The sequence below is a fragment of the Anas platyrhynchos genome, chromosome 5 (genome assembly GCF_047663525.1).
Source record: "Anas platyrhynchos isolate ZD024472 breed Pekin duck chromosome 5, IASCAAS_PekinDuck_T2T, whole genome shotgun sequence".
NCBI classification, from domain to species: Eukaryota; Metazoa; Chordata; class Aves; order Anseriformes; family Anatidae; genus Anas; species Anas platyrhynchos.
In genome coordinates, this window is record NC_092591.1 from 44,503,417 (window position 1) to 44,519,302 (window position 15,886).

Genomic DNA, 15,886 nt, shown 5'->3' on the forward strand with positions numbered 1-15,886 from the left:
CATTTGATCTAAATCTACCCGCTTTTAGTTTAAAGCTAATCCCCTTTTTCCTATCCCTACACCCCCTGACAGAGTTCCTGTAGGCCCCCTGTAGCAGCCTTCTGTTGCCTGTAAGGTCTCCCCAGAGCCTTCTTTTCTCCAGGCTGAACAACCCCAGCTCCCTCAGCCTATCTTCGTAGGAGGGGTGCCTCAGCCTTTTGATCATCTTCAACGCCCTCCTCTGGATTCATTCTAATACATCCATGTCCTTCTTGTGCTGCAGGTCTCAGAGCTGAATGGGGTACTCCAGGTGGGCTCTCACAAGAGCAGAGTAGAAGGGGAGGATCACCTCCTTCAACCTGCTGGCCATGCTTATTTTGATGCAGCCCAGAGTACGGTTGGCTTTCTGGGCTGCGAGCACACGTGGCTGGCTCAGGTTGAGCTCATTCAGCAACACCACAGGTCCTTCTCCTCAAGGCAGCTCTAAATCCATTCTCTGCTCAGCCTGTATTTGTGTTTAGAATTAGATTATCCTGGCCCAGATGCAGGACCATGCACTTGGCCTTGTTGAACCTCATGAGGATCGCACAGGCCTTCCTCTCAAGACAGTCCATGTCCCTCTGGATGGCATCCCTTCTCTTCAGCGTGTCGACCGCACTACACATCTTGATGTCATCGGCAAACTTGCTGAGGGTGCACTCTTTCCCACTGTTCATATCACCGACAAAGATGTTAAACTGCACCAGTCCCAATACTGACCCCTGAGAAACACAACTCGTTTGTGTCCCACGCTTGGACATTGAGCTTTTGACTGTAAGTCTTTGATTCAGCTCTTAATTCCTTACCCATCAAGTGGTCCAGCAATCAAATCCATGTCTCTCTGATTTAGAGACAAGGATATTGTGTGGGACAGTGTCAACTGCTTTGCACAAGCCCAGGTAGATGATGTCAGTTGCTTTTCCCCTGTCCACCAATGCTGTAAACCTGTCGTAGAAGGCCACCAAATTTGTCAAGCACAATCTTCCATGGTGTACTTCCAAAATTTTTCAACATTCTCCTCATAGAAGCAGCAATGGCTGTCTCTATTTTTTTTCCTGAGCACTTATGCTTTCTTATGCTTTCTTTGCAGTCTAAAGTATCATCAGAAAAAAATATTACATTGATAAATTCCAATCATGTCCTATAGTGAAGAACAGTATAAAACCTTCATCTTCCTCAAATCCTTATCAGCCAAACTTATGCACAGATTTTGTCTTTTTGCTTCTGCTTCATGTATCATGTTTTGATTTTTTTAATTGGGTTTGCCTTTTGCTTTGTCTTCTGAATTGCACTTCTGCCCATACATGTCCTATTATGCTCATGTTGTGCAAGCAAATCTTTGCAAGCATTGGGAAGATAAGTTGCTGTTTTGTAATAGAATAAGGTTTTTTTGTAATTGTCTGAGATTGTTATTAAACTGACAGTGAAGAAGTATTTTTTCCGCTAATAAAATGTCCTTGGGGAAAAAAGTGAATGTTAGTGTCTACACAAAATAATGGTAAGACCTAAGCTGTGGGAGATTTACAAAGTTACTCTTATTCTGTTAACAAAAACATTTAGGGTTACAGGAAATTTTAAAGGACTCCCTAGTTTTTGTTTTGTTTTATTTTATTTTTTTATTTTAATGAGTGAACAGACTTTCTGCCTAAAGAAATTCATTCAGGACTGGGAAAAAAAGAAACAAGTAAATTTGAAGGAAATGAATAATAATAATAATCATAAGAAACTGAATTTCTTCAAGCATTCAGCTCAGTAATCATGGAGCCATGTTTTTGGTCTGCTATTTATTTGGTTTTCATTTATTTTTGTGCTTGCTTTAAAGTCTTTATTTCTTAACTAGATTTGTTACTTCAAAGTCTGTTTTTATACAATTTTTCTGACTATGTTGTTTCTTCTGACTATATTGAACTTCAGTAATCTATACTGGCTTGGTGTAGATTAAGTCAACTTTGCTAAATGTATGAATTAAATTGATGCATCTTCTGAGATGCACTCAAAATTGAACTAAGCATAGGCCGTTTTGTCCACACGCATCTGTGATGTAAAATGCTGCTGTATCTTTCTTTAAAAGAAAGTTGGTCTTCAATTTACCTCATAATTATCTATTATGGTAATGAATTAAATACGGGAACTTCATGTTTTCTTCAGTGCTAAAAAACTGTATTTCAGGAAGTATGTTCCAGAATGGACCAGGGTTACTAATTGTGTCTCCTTTAGAACATTCCCCTGTGACAGCTCCCTGCTCGTTAGAAAGAATATAAAGATGATTTCTGTTGGAAAGAAAAAGGAACTGAATAGCTGCCTACCTTTTAATTGGATCCAGGGCCTAATAGGAGCATTAACAAATGTTGTTATTTGGAAATTAAGTATTTAAATAAGTCTTTGAATAGTGATTAAAATCTTAAAAATGCATTGAAAAGAATATACAGTGAGAAGATAAGCTAAACAGTAAGTTGCATGAGTATTTGCCTGAGACAGAAGCAAACTTTTGTGAGTACTCGGAATAGTTTGTGCTTCTTCTTGTCTTTTTCTGTGTGCTCAAGAAACAATAAAACAAACCACCTTTCATCATTTATTTCAAAGCCTAGTCCTTCCTATTCAGAGAAAGAAAAATCCAAAATAGGTTTGGTCTTAATCATGGATATATAGAAATGTCTTTGCAGCCACTTTTCATTTTAAATGCTAATTTCTTGGTATTAAGTAATTCAAAGAATATCCTGAATTGGAATTTTATTTCAAGTCACTTTAGGGCTATTTTAATGAAACATTTAAGATGTATTGTCTTCGCTTACATGTATCTTGGTGTCTTTAATACAGGAGACATTCCACTGCATGTTAATATACGGGAGACTTGTGATTCAGGGCAGCCTGTTGTGATCTCACAACCTCAGAGTGATGCTGTAAGTTTGGTGCACTGTACTTAAAATAACAAAGCAACCCCCTTCGCACCCTCCTATTCCTTTCCCCCTTGTGCCCTCCCCCAAAAAAAAAATAAAAATGGGGAGCACTTCTCATTATTGCTATTTGAAAACTAACATATCTGAATGTAACTTAGAAAAATGCAATTCTGTAAGAGATTTTTGTCATTAAGCAACTTTGGCCTTTGTTTTGGAATGCTGGTCATGGGTTCTGCTTGTGTGCATGTGTTTTTCCTTAATTAGTCCAAATCATTCAATATAGCGAAGATTTGATCCAGATTCTGGCATGCTAAGAGGAGGAAGGTCAGTGTCAAGCCACATGAGACCTTGCAGCTAATGTAGGTCCTCTGAAACTGTCGGTTGAGCCTTTGGTAGCGGAGCCTGGAAACTGTCAAAGGATCCTATCAAAAGATTATTGGAACAAAACCTGTGTATTGTCAGTACCTGGATTGTTTTCAGCTGAAAGTGAAGGAATTTGCATACAAGATGAAATGGATTTTTCTGTGCGTTTACCGTAACACTTTATTGCCAAAAGAAAATGCGGGTTGTTGAGGTGGTAGGAGTCAAATACGCAAGTCTCTGAGGAAAAGCAGTTGCACATATGAAATTTCATTAACACTTACAGAGTAAGATTTTTCTGGTTAGTATTTTTTCTTGCCTCTCTACTTGATTTTGTCCACCTTGCTCTGTAGGGTAGAGTGTTGTCTGTCACATTGTGTTGTCACAGTGCATAGCGTGATGCAGCATCACTATTGACTGCTGCTTAGATGTTACCAATAAAAAAAAAATTGATTAATAATGATAATAGATAGTAGAATGTGTTAGAGATAAGCTAAAAAGTACATATAACCTTTCTAATACCATGATTGCTAGATACATGCTGAAATAACTTTTCCTTACTAAAAAAAAAATAAAAAATGGGGGTTTGCTAGGGGCATATAATCCAGTATCATTAACATACTAATCAGGATTCTGGAGAAATAGTGACTTACATTGTAGCACTTTATTTTTTTATTTCTTTCTTTTCTTTCTTTTTTTTTTTTTTTTTCTTGTTAGAGAAGCAGCAGCTGTTTGTTTCTAATTGATATTTTTGTAGTCTTTGGCAAGACCTGTGCTGATCCTCTGTGGAATAACGTAGTGATCTTGAGTCCAGATCCTTGTGAAAGGAATCATTCCAATCAATACTGTAGTTTCTATCTGGGAATTTTGATTGAAACTGCTAAGGTTTGAATAGATGTATAGCTTAGGTCAAAGTTGAAGCAAAACAGCTGAGCAAACCAAGATAGAAGGCTCACAGCTCACAGTATCTGAAATCTATATTAACCAAAAGTCTGTAGCCTGCAGGAGTCTGAGCCTACATACACTCAAACGTGTAGGACAGCATTCTGAAAATTAAGAAAGACAAGAGAGTCTGTAGGGTTGCCATCTGTTCCTTCTTGGACTATGTTCTTGGTAATGAAAGGAGGGGTTATAAGCACCATTTGTGGCAATTAAGTTAAATATGAAGAGGAATAAAGATTGACAAATATGTGTGACTCTGGGGAAAACTTTTAATATTCTTCTCTGCCATTGTGTCTGTGAGATAATCATTCTCCTCAGAGAATGAGGTTTGTTTTTTTTTTTAGACTTTACTAATCTCTACAGAATGAAAAAGAATTTCCCTTTATTCCTGGTTTGTTTCTCATTATACATACAGAAAGTGATTGTTGTCCTTTTATATTTTAAAAGAAAAATGAAATTCTTATCACATAACTGGTGGTGGGAGAGGTTGTGTAAGGTCAGATTCTAATCTTTAATACATGACACCCATCACCATGTTTCTCAAATACAGTAAAATTGTGGCTATTCATGCATGAACAATCATAGTTTTTCAGATAGAGAACAATGTGCACTGAGCTGCTGAAATTATCTCTGCTCTTGTCCCTTAAATTTACAGATTTTTGTATACAAAATTCTGTGCTGTCTTTGTTAGAACACACTTAAAAATGAAATGCAGTCTCACAGAACTGAAATAATACTTGGCTGATTCAGAGTGGGAAATAAGGATGATGATTGACTTCTCAGAAACCAGCATGCAGTCACACCTTCTAAGCTTCATCAAGATTGGAATGAAGGGTTTTTCTTAAATGTTGTTTAATACTTTTTTTTGCTTACATGCATACCACAGGGTTCACCTTCTTTTGCTGATATGTAAAAGCATAGCTGTCACTCTACACTAGGATTTTAAAATGTATAAACAAACTTGGTTAGATAATTTACTTTAAAGCCTAGTTTGCTTAGATGCAGCTGATAGAAAAGGGAAACTAGCAGGAAAATTGCTAACAGCCGAAATAAACCTTCCATAAAAAAAATAAAATTATGTGTAGAAGTGTGGATGTATGCACTTCCAAAGTTCTCCATCAAAAGGCACATAATTCCTGAGATGCATCTTCTTGTGGAAAGGGTTGCTTGTATAGCTAAAGGGTGTCAGGGTTTAATGGCTGAAGTTCTATTTTGGTAAAGCTTGAGTCTCCAAGGGATAATGTCCCCAAGGAGAAATAAACAATGCTGGTAAAATGATTTTTTCCTTTGTATAACATTGTTTATGCTAGTGTTTCTGTCAGCTTAGTTGTTTAAATTATGGCTTTTTTTAAGTCTTTATTGATAAAACTTTTTTTTTTTTCTTATCTGCTGCAGAAGTGCGCTGTGAAAATTGAATATTGCTGTACTCACATATTAGCCTAAATAACAGGGACTAGTCCAACAGAAAGATAGCAGGCAGACAGCAGCAATTGGTAGTGATCTAAGATCCTCTACAAGAAGCTAATCATTTCTTAGTTTAATCAACAGCAAGGACTTACCAGGCCCTTCTGGAGATAATTGAGAGTCTTGGGAGCATGTCCCTCCTCCCTCAAGCTGTGGAGGTGGGTTGGCTCTCTTTGTTGTTTGCTCACCCAAACATATGTGAGAGTCTCTAGGCAGCAGAGGCTAGTAAAAGAAAATGATGAACACTGCTAAAATGGGAAAAGTAGAATAGGGAAAACAGAAGAGGAATCACTGAAACCAGGTGGGAATTGTTAGTGCTCAGATGTAGGGGAACTACTGATCACCAAAAGGAATCAGCAACAAAATTGGGATTTGAAAGAAGCATTCCGAAACTTGCAGGTAAGAGGACAGAAGCACAGTGAGAGATGCAGAACATGATTAATTCCCATGGAGTTATTTGTCCACTACATTAATCGCTAAAATCCGCAGCGAACTCTCCATCAGTACTGAGGAAAATATAAGTAGAAGTTTAAGTGCTCTTCCACCTGTGAACATAAAACTCAGAGAGGTGTGGGGACAGTTGGTGGTTGTCTTGTGAGCTCTTCCGGGTTGAAATTCTTGGGTATATCCCAGGCTTGATGGCCCAGTGGTTTGCTACTAATACCTTGCTAGAAGAGACAGGGAAACTGCGAAGGAATGCCACTGAACACGAAAACCCCATCTATCCCGAGGTCAAAGAAGCAACTCAAGTAAATTCAAAGTACATTTGCTCTACCAGTGTAACCATTCACCTTCTAAAAGCTAGGGAGTCTTGCTCAAATACGCATTTCAGGGAGGAGATGTGTTGGAGGCTGAGACAAGTAGGAGGCATGTTTCTCATCTTGGCTTGGGAATGAGATGATTAAAAAAAAAAAAGTGGAGAGATGATACACCTCTAAGATTCAGGAGGATAATACATTCGAGACAGCAGAGAAATAATGACAGAATGAAGTTTAGATTTCACCTTCTTCCTTATTCCGTTATTTAAGAAATGGTGAGCCCTCATGGCAGAAATATGAGGAGGATAACTGCTTTTGGAAAAAATAAAAAATAAAATCAGGAAACATGTAACGGTCAGCCAGTTCCTTAGTGCTTTCTTGTTGCAAACGGGGCAAACTTTGAGTTCAACCTCTTGTTCTGTAAAAATCAAGTAGAGTGTATTAGAAAAGTATGGGAACAAACAGAGAGAACCAGTAATAGGTTAGGGTATCAGAACCCCAAATTGCATAGCCATTTGTAGATATGCACAAATTTATTTCCAGTTCGAGGAATTTGACTTGGGCAGGAGAAAAATCAAACTTGACCTGGAGCAAGAAAACCCAGATTTGTTGCTGGAAATCATGCTTAATGTCATCCTGTCCAGCTTATCATGAAGACCAGTGTATGGTACAAAACCCACACACACGGGGGGATGTTCTGTTATTGTTTAGTTCACATTTAACTATGTGAAATGTGTTCAGGTGCTCTTGAAAATTTTACTTATTGTGACTATTTAAAGGTTGGACTAGATGATCATCTTAGAGGTCTTTTCCAACCTAAAGGATTCTATGATTCTGTGATATCTTGGTGAAGGAATGTGCTGTCTGTAAAATCCACAGGGCTCTTTAAGGGGAGACAGAAAGCCCAGTCAGGTGGAAAGAAGGAGCACTAGGCATAAGCAGTCTGACAGAGGAAAGTAAGTCTGGTTTAAAAATCCCTTTTCAATTAAATTAGAAATGTTACAGGCCTTAGTGTGGTCCGAAGGGACAGATGGAATTCATATTCAGAAACGCTTTTTTGTAAAATTCTTTGTAAGGGTGAAGTGTGAGTAGGGTAAAAATGTACAAGCTTTTAAAGCTTTGCAAGAAATAGTTGGAAAAAAAAATTGAAATAGTGGTAGGGAATAATGTTTGCTGTTGTTTAGCTGTCATCAATAATTCCATTTAAAAAGTGGTCTCTCCAGGGTGTGGTATCTTTTGAAAGAAAAGCAAACCCTGAAGTAGAGACCGCATGATATGATTTATAACATGCCTTACCATCAAGGCTTCCTCTGAATGATCACAGTAACACTTGGCATGTGTAGGTCTGAATCCTTTGTTCAAGCTGTAGATAGCACAATGCATCGTCAAACCCTCATTTACACTTCATTCTGCTGCGGAAAATGCTGAGTGTTAGGATAGTCTGCTTGAAGGATGCTAGTGTATTGCATTTGTATTGCACTATTCTACTTAACCATGTTTTCTGGGCAGGATGTCTTTTTAGATATACATAAAAGCACCTGAGTGATGTACACATACAATGGCACCTTGAGGCTAGCAGTGTTTCCTGGCTGAGGCTATATCAGAGGAAGGCTTGGCTTTTGCAGCTACTTATATATAGGATTACAGGAAATTTCCATGTCCTGTGAGTACTAAGGCTTTTTTTAGGTACTATCAGGAAGCATCCACTTTACTTAACCATCTTATGCCTTGTAATTATTGTAATTTATGGATCAACTTTTATCATTTCATTAAGTTTCCTTTCTGGGCTGAGGCTTCCCTGGAGTGTGGCAGAAGTTGCCAATTCATGCCAAGAAGACTGTTACAGAACTACCCAGAGGAAGACAGAGTAGGAAAGATTCTGTGCTTCTTGCAGCAATCAAGAATTTGTCTGGGTGACATAAAGTTATCTGAAGTTGGAAGCTCATTTAAACCAGTGTTTATTATCATAGCTCAGAAGGCACTAAAAGCATACCATGGTGAAATACAGACATCAGGGGGCAGCTCCAGACATGCACTGAAGGTTGGGGTTGTGTCAAAGTCACAAACAGTTTCCATGAACACTAAAAATCCGAAAATCCGATTGAAAGAGAGTTTCATTGTTTCTTTGTTTGTTTTTTCTATGCTATCACCTAACATTGCTTTCATGTGGGTGGTAGTCAAGTCTAGTGTTTGTCCTTATGATGGCCACTATTTGACTGGTTCCTTGTTGCCCATGATTGCTAGTTTTCTTTAGTAATGAATAAAGTACAAGTCCCTAAGACTTCAGTTGTGCAGATTTAAATACTATATCCTTCTCTATAGGTTCAGTAGCGTTCAATATTCTAGACAGTCAGGACTTGCATAAAATATCCCTTTCAACTTGGGATATTGTAAGACTGTGTATTTTTTGGGTGGTCCTTTCCAGTTGTTGGATCCTTGTGGGTCCCTTCCAATTTGGGATAATCTGTGATTTTCCTTTGGATTGCTAAAACAGATTAATAGTCATTTTAATAGTCTTGGAGTTCTTTAGTAGAAGTTAGAAAGCATGTCACTAAGTGGACTCCTTGGTGTCCTTGGCCCACAAGCAAGTGATGGGATCAGTATGCTTTTTCTGAGTTGCTGGTATGCAGTGGTTTGGGGGAAGGCAAATGTGATACCAGCTCTTACCTGTTTTGGTTTTCCTGATGGGTTAATGGTATTCTGTAGTTGTGCATCCCTCTTATTAGACACTGGCAGCCTCTGCAGCGAGCTGTTTGTGACCTGAGATCTGTACTTCAGTAAAAATGAACCGCAAGGCAAATTAGCAGGTCAAGCCAAGTCAATCCACATGAACAGGGCAGAGTCAGCTATAAGCTGTAAGCTCATTTTGCAGTTGTCTTAGGAGTGATGCACACATGCCTCATGGGTAAGAGTTTGAAGGAGAATTAAATGCTGTAACTGAAAGGCTCACATTTTTCTAGGATTACTATGTGACTTAATTAGATGGGGTAATAAAAAGATTACTTGCAGTTTAAAGCCAGTCCATGTCTGCTATTCCATACCAGAGCAATGAATCAAGATGTTCTGATTGTGTCAGCTAAGTAGGACTCATAGGTCCTTTTTCTGACAAAGTTTATTACAAGTTCTCCAATTCTTACCTCAAGATCTGTGCTTCATCAGTGGTGCCCTCTTGGTCCTAAGATTTGTCGTTTAAGGAACGCTGCAGTCTTTTCTGACAGTGTTTGTACTAGTTTTCGAGAGGTGAAAAGTCTTTCATGTGGCCATTATCTAGCTCTGTTGACTCTGAACATCACCTTCCATCTCTGTCTGCCCTTACCGCTGTTGCTCTCAGACCCCACCTGGGCAGCATTTGTAACAAAAAATGTGGTTTGTTTTTAGAGCATTCTGTCTCGTGTGCACTTCTTCATCCTCTCAAAACAGGGAGAATGTTTTGTTTGCAGCTAACTGATATGTTATTAGTAAATATAAACAGTCCATCTGAAAAAAAAAAAAAAAGCTTTCAGAAAGAGCCTTGTAAACCACTCCTTTAGAGTTTCCAAATCATGAAGGGAAACACTGATCTGTAAAACTCACTCAATCTCTTTTGTCTTTCCAACCGAAAAGGAATAAAAATCATTCTCAATTTTCAGTTGCAATCCCTCTTCTTTTCTTAGTAATGATGGAGGAAATAACTGAACTGAATGGGCTCTAGTACCTGTGTACAGATGACACATTGAATAGACTGAGAGTAGGAGAAAAGGCTCAATACATATAGAGTTGTGTTTGTTTAATGAAAGGCACATTGAGTTACTGAGATTCCCTCTAGACCTTTCATGTCTGCTGATGTATGTTGCTGCTGAGAGACTGGCCCTCACTCATAGTTGAGTGACTTGTTGAAAGGCTCGAAAAAATTGATTTTCTCAAAGACTGGTTACTGGTGGAGACCTTGTAAGGAAATGAGAGACTGTTCTGTTAAACTTATAAGGTAGGTATCTAGGAGAAAAAATAATAATAATAAAAAAAAAGCTGCTTAAAAAGCTGCTTAGGGTGCATAGGAGGTTAAGAGACTGCTGGCAATATTCGGACTAGGTAACACTAGCATGCCAGCTGCAAAGAGTTGAAACTAGCCTCCTGTTACTAAATGACAGCTCAGATAAATGGCAAATGAAAGTTAGCGTACATAAATGTGAAATCATTGCCCAGACACTCGTGAATATTGTTGGGGCGGGGGGCACATGGAAATGTTATTTATTGAGATCTTGACAGGGAACACGTAGGGAATCAAATCTCCCAAGTGGGATATCTGTTTGCTGTCTGGATGGTTATGGAAGTTTCTCTTACAAGGGCTCTTGTCAATCAGTAGTGTCTTAGCTGCCTCAAGTGAGACTCCCTGGACCCCTGTTCAGCTCAGTTTTCACAGTGGAGCCAGTCCATGATCCTGAATGAGTACTCCAGCATATGTGTGATCCATAGCTGTTGATTATCTGTGCACAAAACATCTCTAATCTTAACTGCGTACAAAACCACTGTCCCTGCAGCTGCAAGAACAATTTCTGCTGTGTATTTGCAGTTATCTATGTGCCATTTGGTCAATTCTGGAGCAGAAACTGCCTGGGTAGTCTCTGAAAGGGGCTGGGTTTTGCATTCAGGTTGTTAATTAACTCATTGAAACTTATGAATGGATCTGTGCAAAGGGGCAACTGCCTGCAGGACTTTTCAGTGTAGTCCAAAATTCCCACCTGGAGAACTCCTACACTAATCAGTGTAAATACTTAAATGCAAAGGCAGTTTGATTTCAGTCAGTCACCTTTTTTGAAGTTGATCTCTTGTTCCAGATTGATCCATTATCTCATCTGTGCAGGTGGCTAGCTGGGGACTTGGTAGACTCCCCAGGAGATTAATAACTAAGTGTACTGGGTGTTGCACATGGGCACAACTGTATTACCCAAATGCACTGCAATAATACCTATAGGACTAGTTTGGATTTTCCTATACTGTGGAATGAAATCTTTTTGTTCTGTTCTTCATAAAATAAAACCCACTGTTTACTCTCATTTCTTACTAAATTTTTTTTCAGCTACGTGTTATTGTGATCATTGGTCCCTGGGCATTTGGCCCATCATAATGTAGTGCAGAATAAAAATATTGCAAGATTTTAGATGCAGTTCTTTTAAAGCTAGTATCTTTTTTTTTATTATTATTATTTTTATATAAGTGACTGAGATTTTCTATTGTGTCTTTCTGTGAGTGACCCTACAGTGCCACAGCTGTTCTTCGTAAGTGGCCTGGTGGACCGGAATGATTTACCATAGAAATTGAAGGAAAGATAAGTGCAGAGAATGTAGCAGAATTAAACAGCAAGGGATGTTACAATGAGCAAATATTTACAGCCCACCTGACTTGTAGCTGTGGTGTTCTCTTTGTAGTGCAGTGTCTATTCCTTGCTTCTCAGGTCATCTATTCTATTACATGCACAATCTTTATGAGGTCTTGCAGATTATTACAGCACAGGTCTCTTGGGAATAATTATGCTTCCTTTTATTCTCTGAAATGAATTAGTGTGATCTAAATAGCCGTGAGGGGTATAGGTTGTAGGTTTTTAAGCATATGTGATGTTCACAAAGTAAATGAAGAAATAGTGATATCTAATTTTTTTAATTGGTGCTATTTAACAATGAATAAAGGACTAACTAGGACAGAATAATTCCCTTGTAGATATTTTGTCAACTTATGTACTAAGAAATGTAAAAGCTACTCTGGAACAAGAGCCATCTTATCTGTGATACAAAAGGCTGAGCAGAATTCAGTTCCTCAGAATCCCTTATAAAGAATCTCCAGTTATAGATGTGCTGCCTGGATTTAGCCCTGCCTTATAAGCGTGCAAGCTGACACAGGGCTTAATGGTTTTAAAGAAGCCTCTTACATGTAGTTTGTGAGAGTCCTAAAATAGAGCATTATGGAGTAAGCCTGTGGGGGAAATACACATGACTGGTACTAGTTTTCTGTAGTTTTCTGAGTCTGTTCTAACCATAATCACCATACTGTTAGAACTGCATTTTAATTTCTTTAACGATAAGTATAAGAGAGGTTACAAGAGAATAAAACTATCTAAAACACACTGAACTTTAGAATGGGAAATACTGCTGTTTGGCCATATGTCAGAATGCATTATAATTCTTACTTAAAGTAAGTCTTAGCTTTGTCATTGTACAGCTAGAGGATACAATGCTGATCACAGCTTAAATCTTATGAGTAACAGATACGGATTACACACTTGACTTTGATGCAACTGCTTGCATGAATAACTTGTGTGTCCAGAGCATTTCAGGATTAAGGCCTTCACTTAGTCTGCTGTGCATTTAATCTGTTATCTGCATGTAGATGGTGTCTGCGTTCCTTACAGTCTCAGAAAATTACTTGGTTTAGTCTTAGGAGTATCTGAGCACTGAGGCTGGGAGTGCCAGAAAAGAAAACTGACAGGCAAGGAGCGAAGCTTAGAAGAGAGGAGACTTGCTGGGACCTTCTCGTCCTGCCCCTCAAGCTCTGCCCTCATATATTTGTCAGTTTATTTGCTGTATTAAAGGCTCGTCAGGACTGCAAGGTCTAACTTGAGGCTACAGTCATCTATGAGTTCTGCATGAGGGAGGCAGGGGAGAGCAGCACAGTAGGGAATATTCTGGTGATTTCTTCTAGTTATTTAAGAAGGAAGAACTTCCCCATTTAGGGAAGGCTGTCAACATGGGCTGCAAATGCAGGCTGATTTGAGAAGGTGAAGTGGTGCCTTGGTTACAACGTAAGTTGTGGAGTAGAAGCAGGATGAACAGTAGACGTTTTGTTTTACTTTACAACCACAAAGGCACAACAAGTTCAAATTACAGATAAGGTATAAATTTGTAACAATGAAAGCCATCTCTGAACAGGGTAGATGATATGCATATACATACACATTTAACACACAGAAGAGACTGTTTTACTTGAAAATCTTTATATCAAGGTCAAAGACCTTTCTAAAACTTATGTTATGTTTTGACTGTAAGTTAGTGAGCTTGATAAAGAAATTACTGGGTTTTTGTTTTGTAGTTTGTACTGTGTTAAAGGCAGTTGCTTTATGTATCTTTTGGCATTGCATTTTTGAATATTCAATGTTAGCCCAATCACGGTCCCAGCCATGTCATTTTTCAGAGGTGATAGAAGTAAGCTTGAATTGTGTCATTCCTGATAGTCTTAGGGTTTTGTCTTCTGCCCTCCAACTTAGAGCATCCTACCAAGTGCCACAGGTTGATGTGAGAGTGAGCTTTTGTAGGGATTCTAGTATTGCAGAATTAGTTCTTTCCAATACCCACTTTAGCCTTTTTTTTTTTTTTTTTTAAATCCTTAATGACTTAATTCTCTTAATTTTTTTTTATTGGATTTTTTTCCCGATTCTCTATCTCAGTCCTGTGTACAGTTCATCTCAGTCTTTGAGGTGAGGGGAGTTTATAACTAATAGGACCTGTGGGACTGGAGTTTCCTTCCATCTCAGCACCTCTCCTCTGGAAGAATATTGATTGTTTGCTGTTTAAGACAGATTGTTCAGTCAAGCTCTAAGAATAATACTAAAGTGTTGTACCCCCAGTATTTTAAATAATGCTTGTACTTACTTTATGTATTAGAGTATAACTTTCCTGAACACAAAACTAACTGAATAGAACACATTTATTATAACATTTTTCTTTTCCTTTGAATGTGTGAGAAAATGTATACTTAACAAGACGTATTGCTTCATATAGGAAATGAAAGGTTCTAAATATATGTTTCTGTTTTTACAGGCTAAAGCATATCTAAAGATAGCTATGGAAATAGTAAGACGACTGCAAGTACCTCCAGCTTGAAGTGTTTATCACAAACTAACCACCAAAGCGATCTTCTGGTGTGACTAACACAAGAGTCCTGCTACTTAATTCTGTGGACACCAGTCTTTATGAAAAACCTTTTCTGGGAATTAATTTATCAGAGTTTAAATTATGATTGTGATATTTATAGGTTTGCAAATCATTATTTGGCCATGTCCAAATGGATTTAAGTATGCAAAAGATGATAGACAATATGTAACTTCTGGATTGTAACGTCATCGAGCAAGAAGTTCATCTTTCTGATGAGCCCTGTTCTAAGGTCAGGAATGGAAAACAGCCTCTCCAGCCAAGCAGAATGATGAGAAGGATGTTGAGATATAAGACCTACTTAAAAAGTGACATTTGCAATGCTATAATTTCTGAAATTTTTTTTTTGAGCTTTTTACTTGCTTAACCACCAAGCTGACCTTAACTTGTGCAAAATTTTAAGTAGAAAATTCAGTTATGTAATTGCAGTACATGTGTGCATTCATCTTTAAACAAATAAAAGATAGATCTGCATATATTCTGAAGAATTCTTATGATGGATCATGAAAAAATTCATTCGTTATTGGATAATGTTCGATCATGAGGTAATTCAGTTTACCGGGTAATGGATGACATGACCCTTAGGCTTATTTCTTGACTGCTTTGCATTATAATAGACACAGACAGAAGACAAGGTAACTGAGGTCTTTGCTGAAAACGCCAGAGCTCAGTTTGCCAGGGGATGCAAACATTCAAGATACATTAAATTCAGGATTGCATATTCCTCTTACAGTGCAGCAACTTGGAATTTAAGTGTAAAGATACAGTTCTGAAGCAAAGAAAACTTTGGTCATCAAACTGCACGGCCTTCTGGTTTCCTTTTTTTATTGCCTTACATTCTGTGATCTTTATTTTTGTGTTGGTGTGTTGAAGTAAAAGAATATGCCTTCAGGGAATGAGTTCCCATTCACAGTCAGATGTTTTGAGCTGACATTTAGGCTTTTTCATCTACACAGTAAAGTATAAGCATCCTAAACATACATCTTAACCAGACTGGGAGCTTAACCATACTAAGGAGTTCTGCTATTGATCTCTGTGGGACCAAGATTTTTCCCTGTAGTCCAAATAATTATTCATACATTTTGAATTAGTTGTTTTTCCTTACTGAAGCGATACAAGATAAAAAGTTGGTATCCATTTACATTAGGAACATTAAAATCATATTACCTGGAATTTAGATGGGAAAGGTAGGACTAAATTATGGGTTGAATTTCAAACTTAGTTGATTTTGCAAATACCTAAGTTATGTACTCCTAAGCCATATTTTATTTTATTTTTTCTTCAAGTCTGTTTCTATACATGTACATGAGCCTTCCCTCCTATGCACTGTCCCATGAGATCACATATTGGTGTTTTGTTTTTTCAGTTGCATGTTAGCCCAAGCCTCTAGAGTTCATGCAAATATTCAGATCCTTTCAGTTGTTGAATAGATTTTACAAAAATTAAAGGTAGCTCAAAGATTCGTTCTTTATTTTATTGTTAACATTGTTTTTTATTGATTATTTTTTTTCTGTACATATTTATTTCTGCTTTAGCTGTTGTAATAGTT

General features: G+C 37.9%; 1 protein-coding gene across 4 annotated transcripts in view; it reads left to right on the forward strand.

The window, feature by feature from the left end:
- NUBPL (NUBP iron-sulfur cluster assembly factor, mitochondrial) overlaps positions 1 to 14,813 on the forward strand; it is an 89,119-nt gene extending 74,306 nt beyond the window's left edge. For 3 of the 4 annotated variants that reach the window (XM_027458184.3, XM_038179960.2, XM_038179962.2), the window contains 2 exons: positions 2,836 to 2,918; positions 14,227 to 14,813. In XM_027458184.3, coding sequence (XP_027313985.3) covers positions 2,836 to 2,918; positions 14,227 to 14,289 — 146 coding nt within the window. In that variant the 3' untranslated portion in view covers positions 14,290 to 14,813. The remainder of the gene's footprint in view (positions 1 to 2,835; positions 2,919 to 14,226) is intronic. The other variant, XM_038179961.2, reaches the window with a different exon arrangement.
- The last annotated feature ends 1,073 nt before the right edge of the window (positions 14,814 to 15,886 follow it).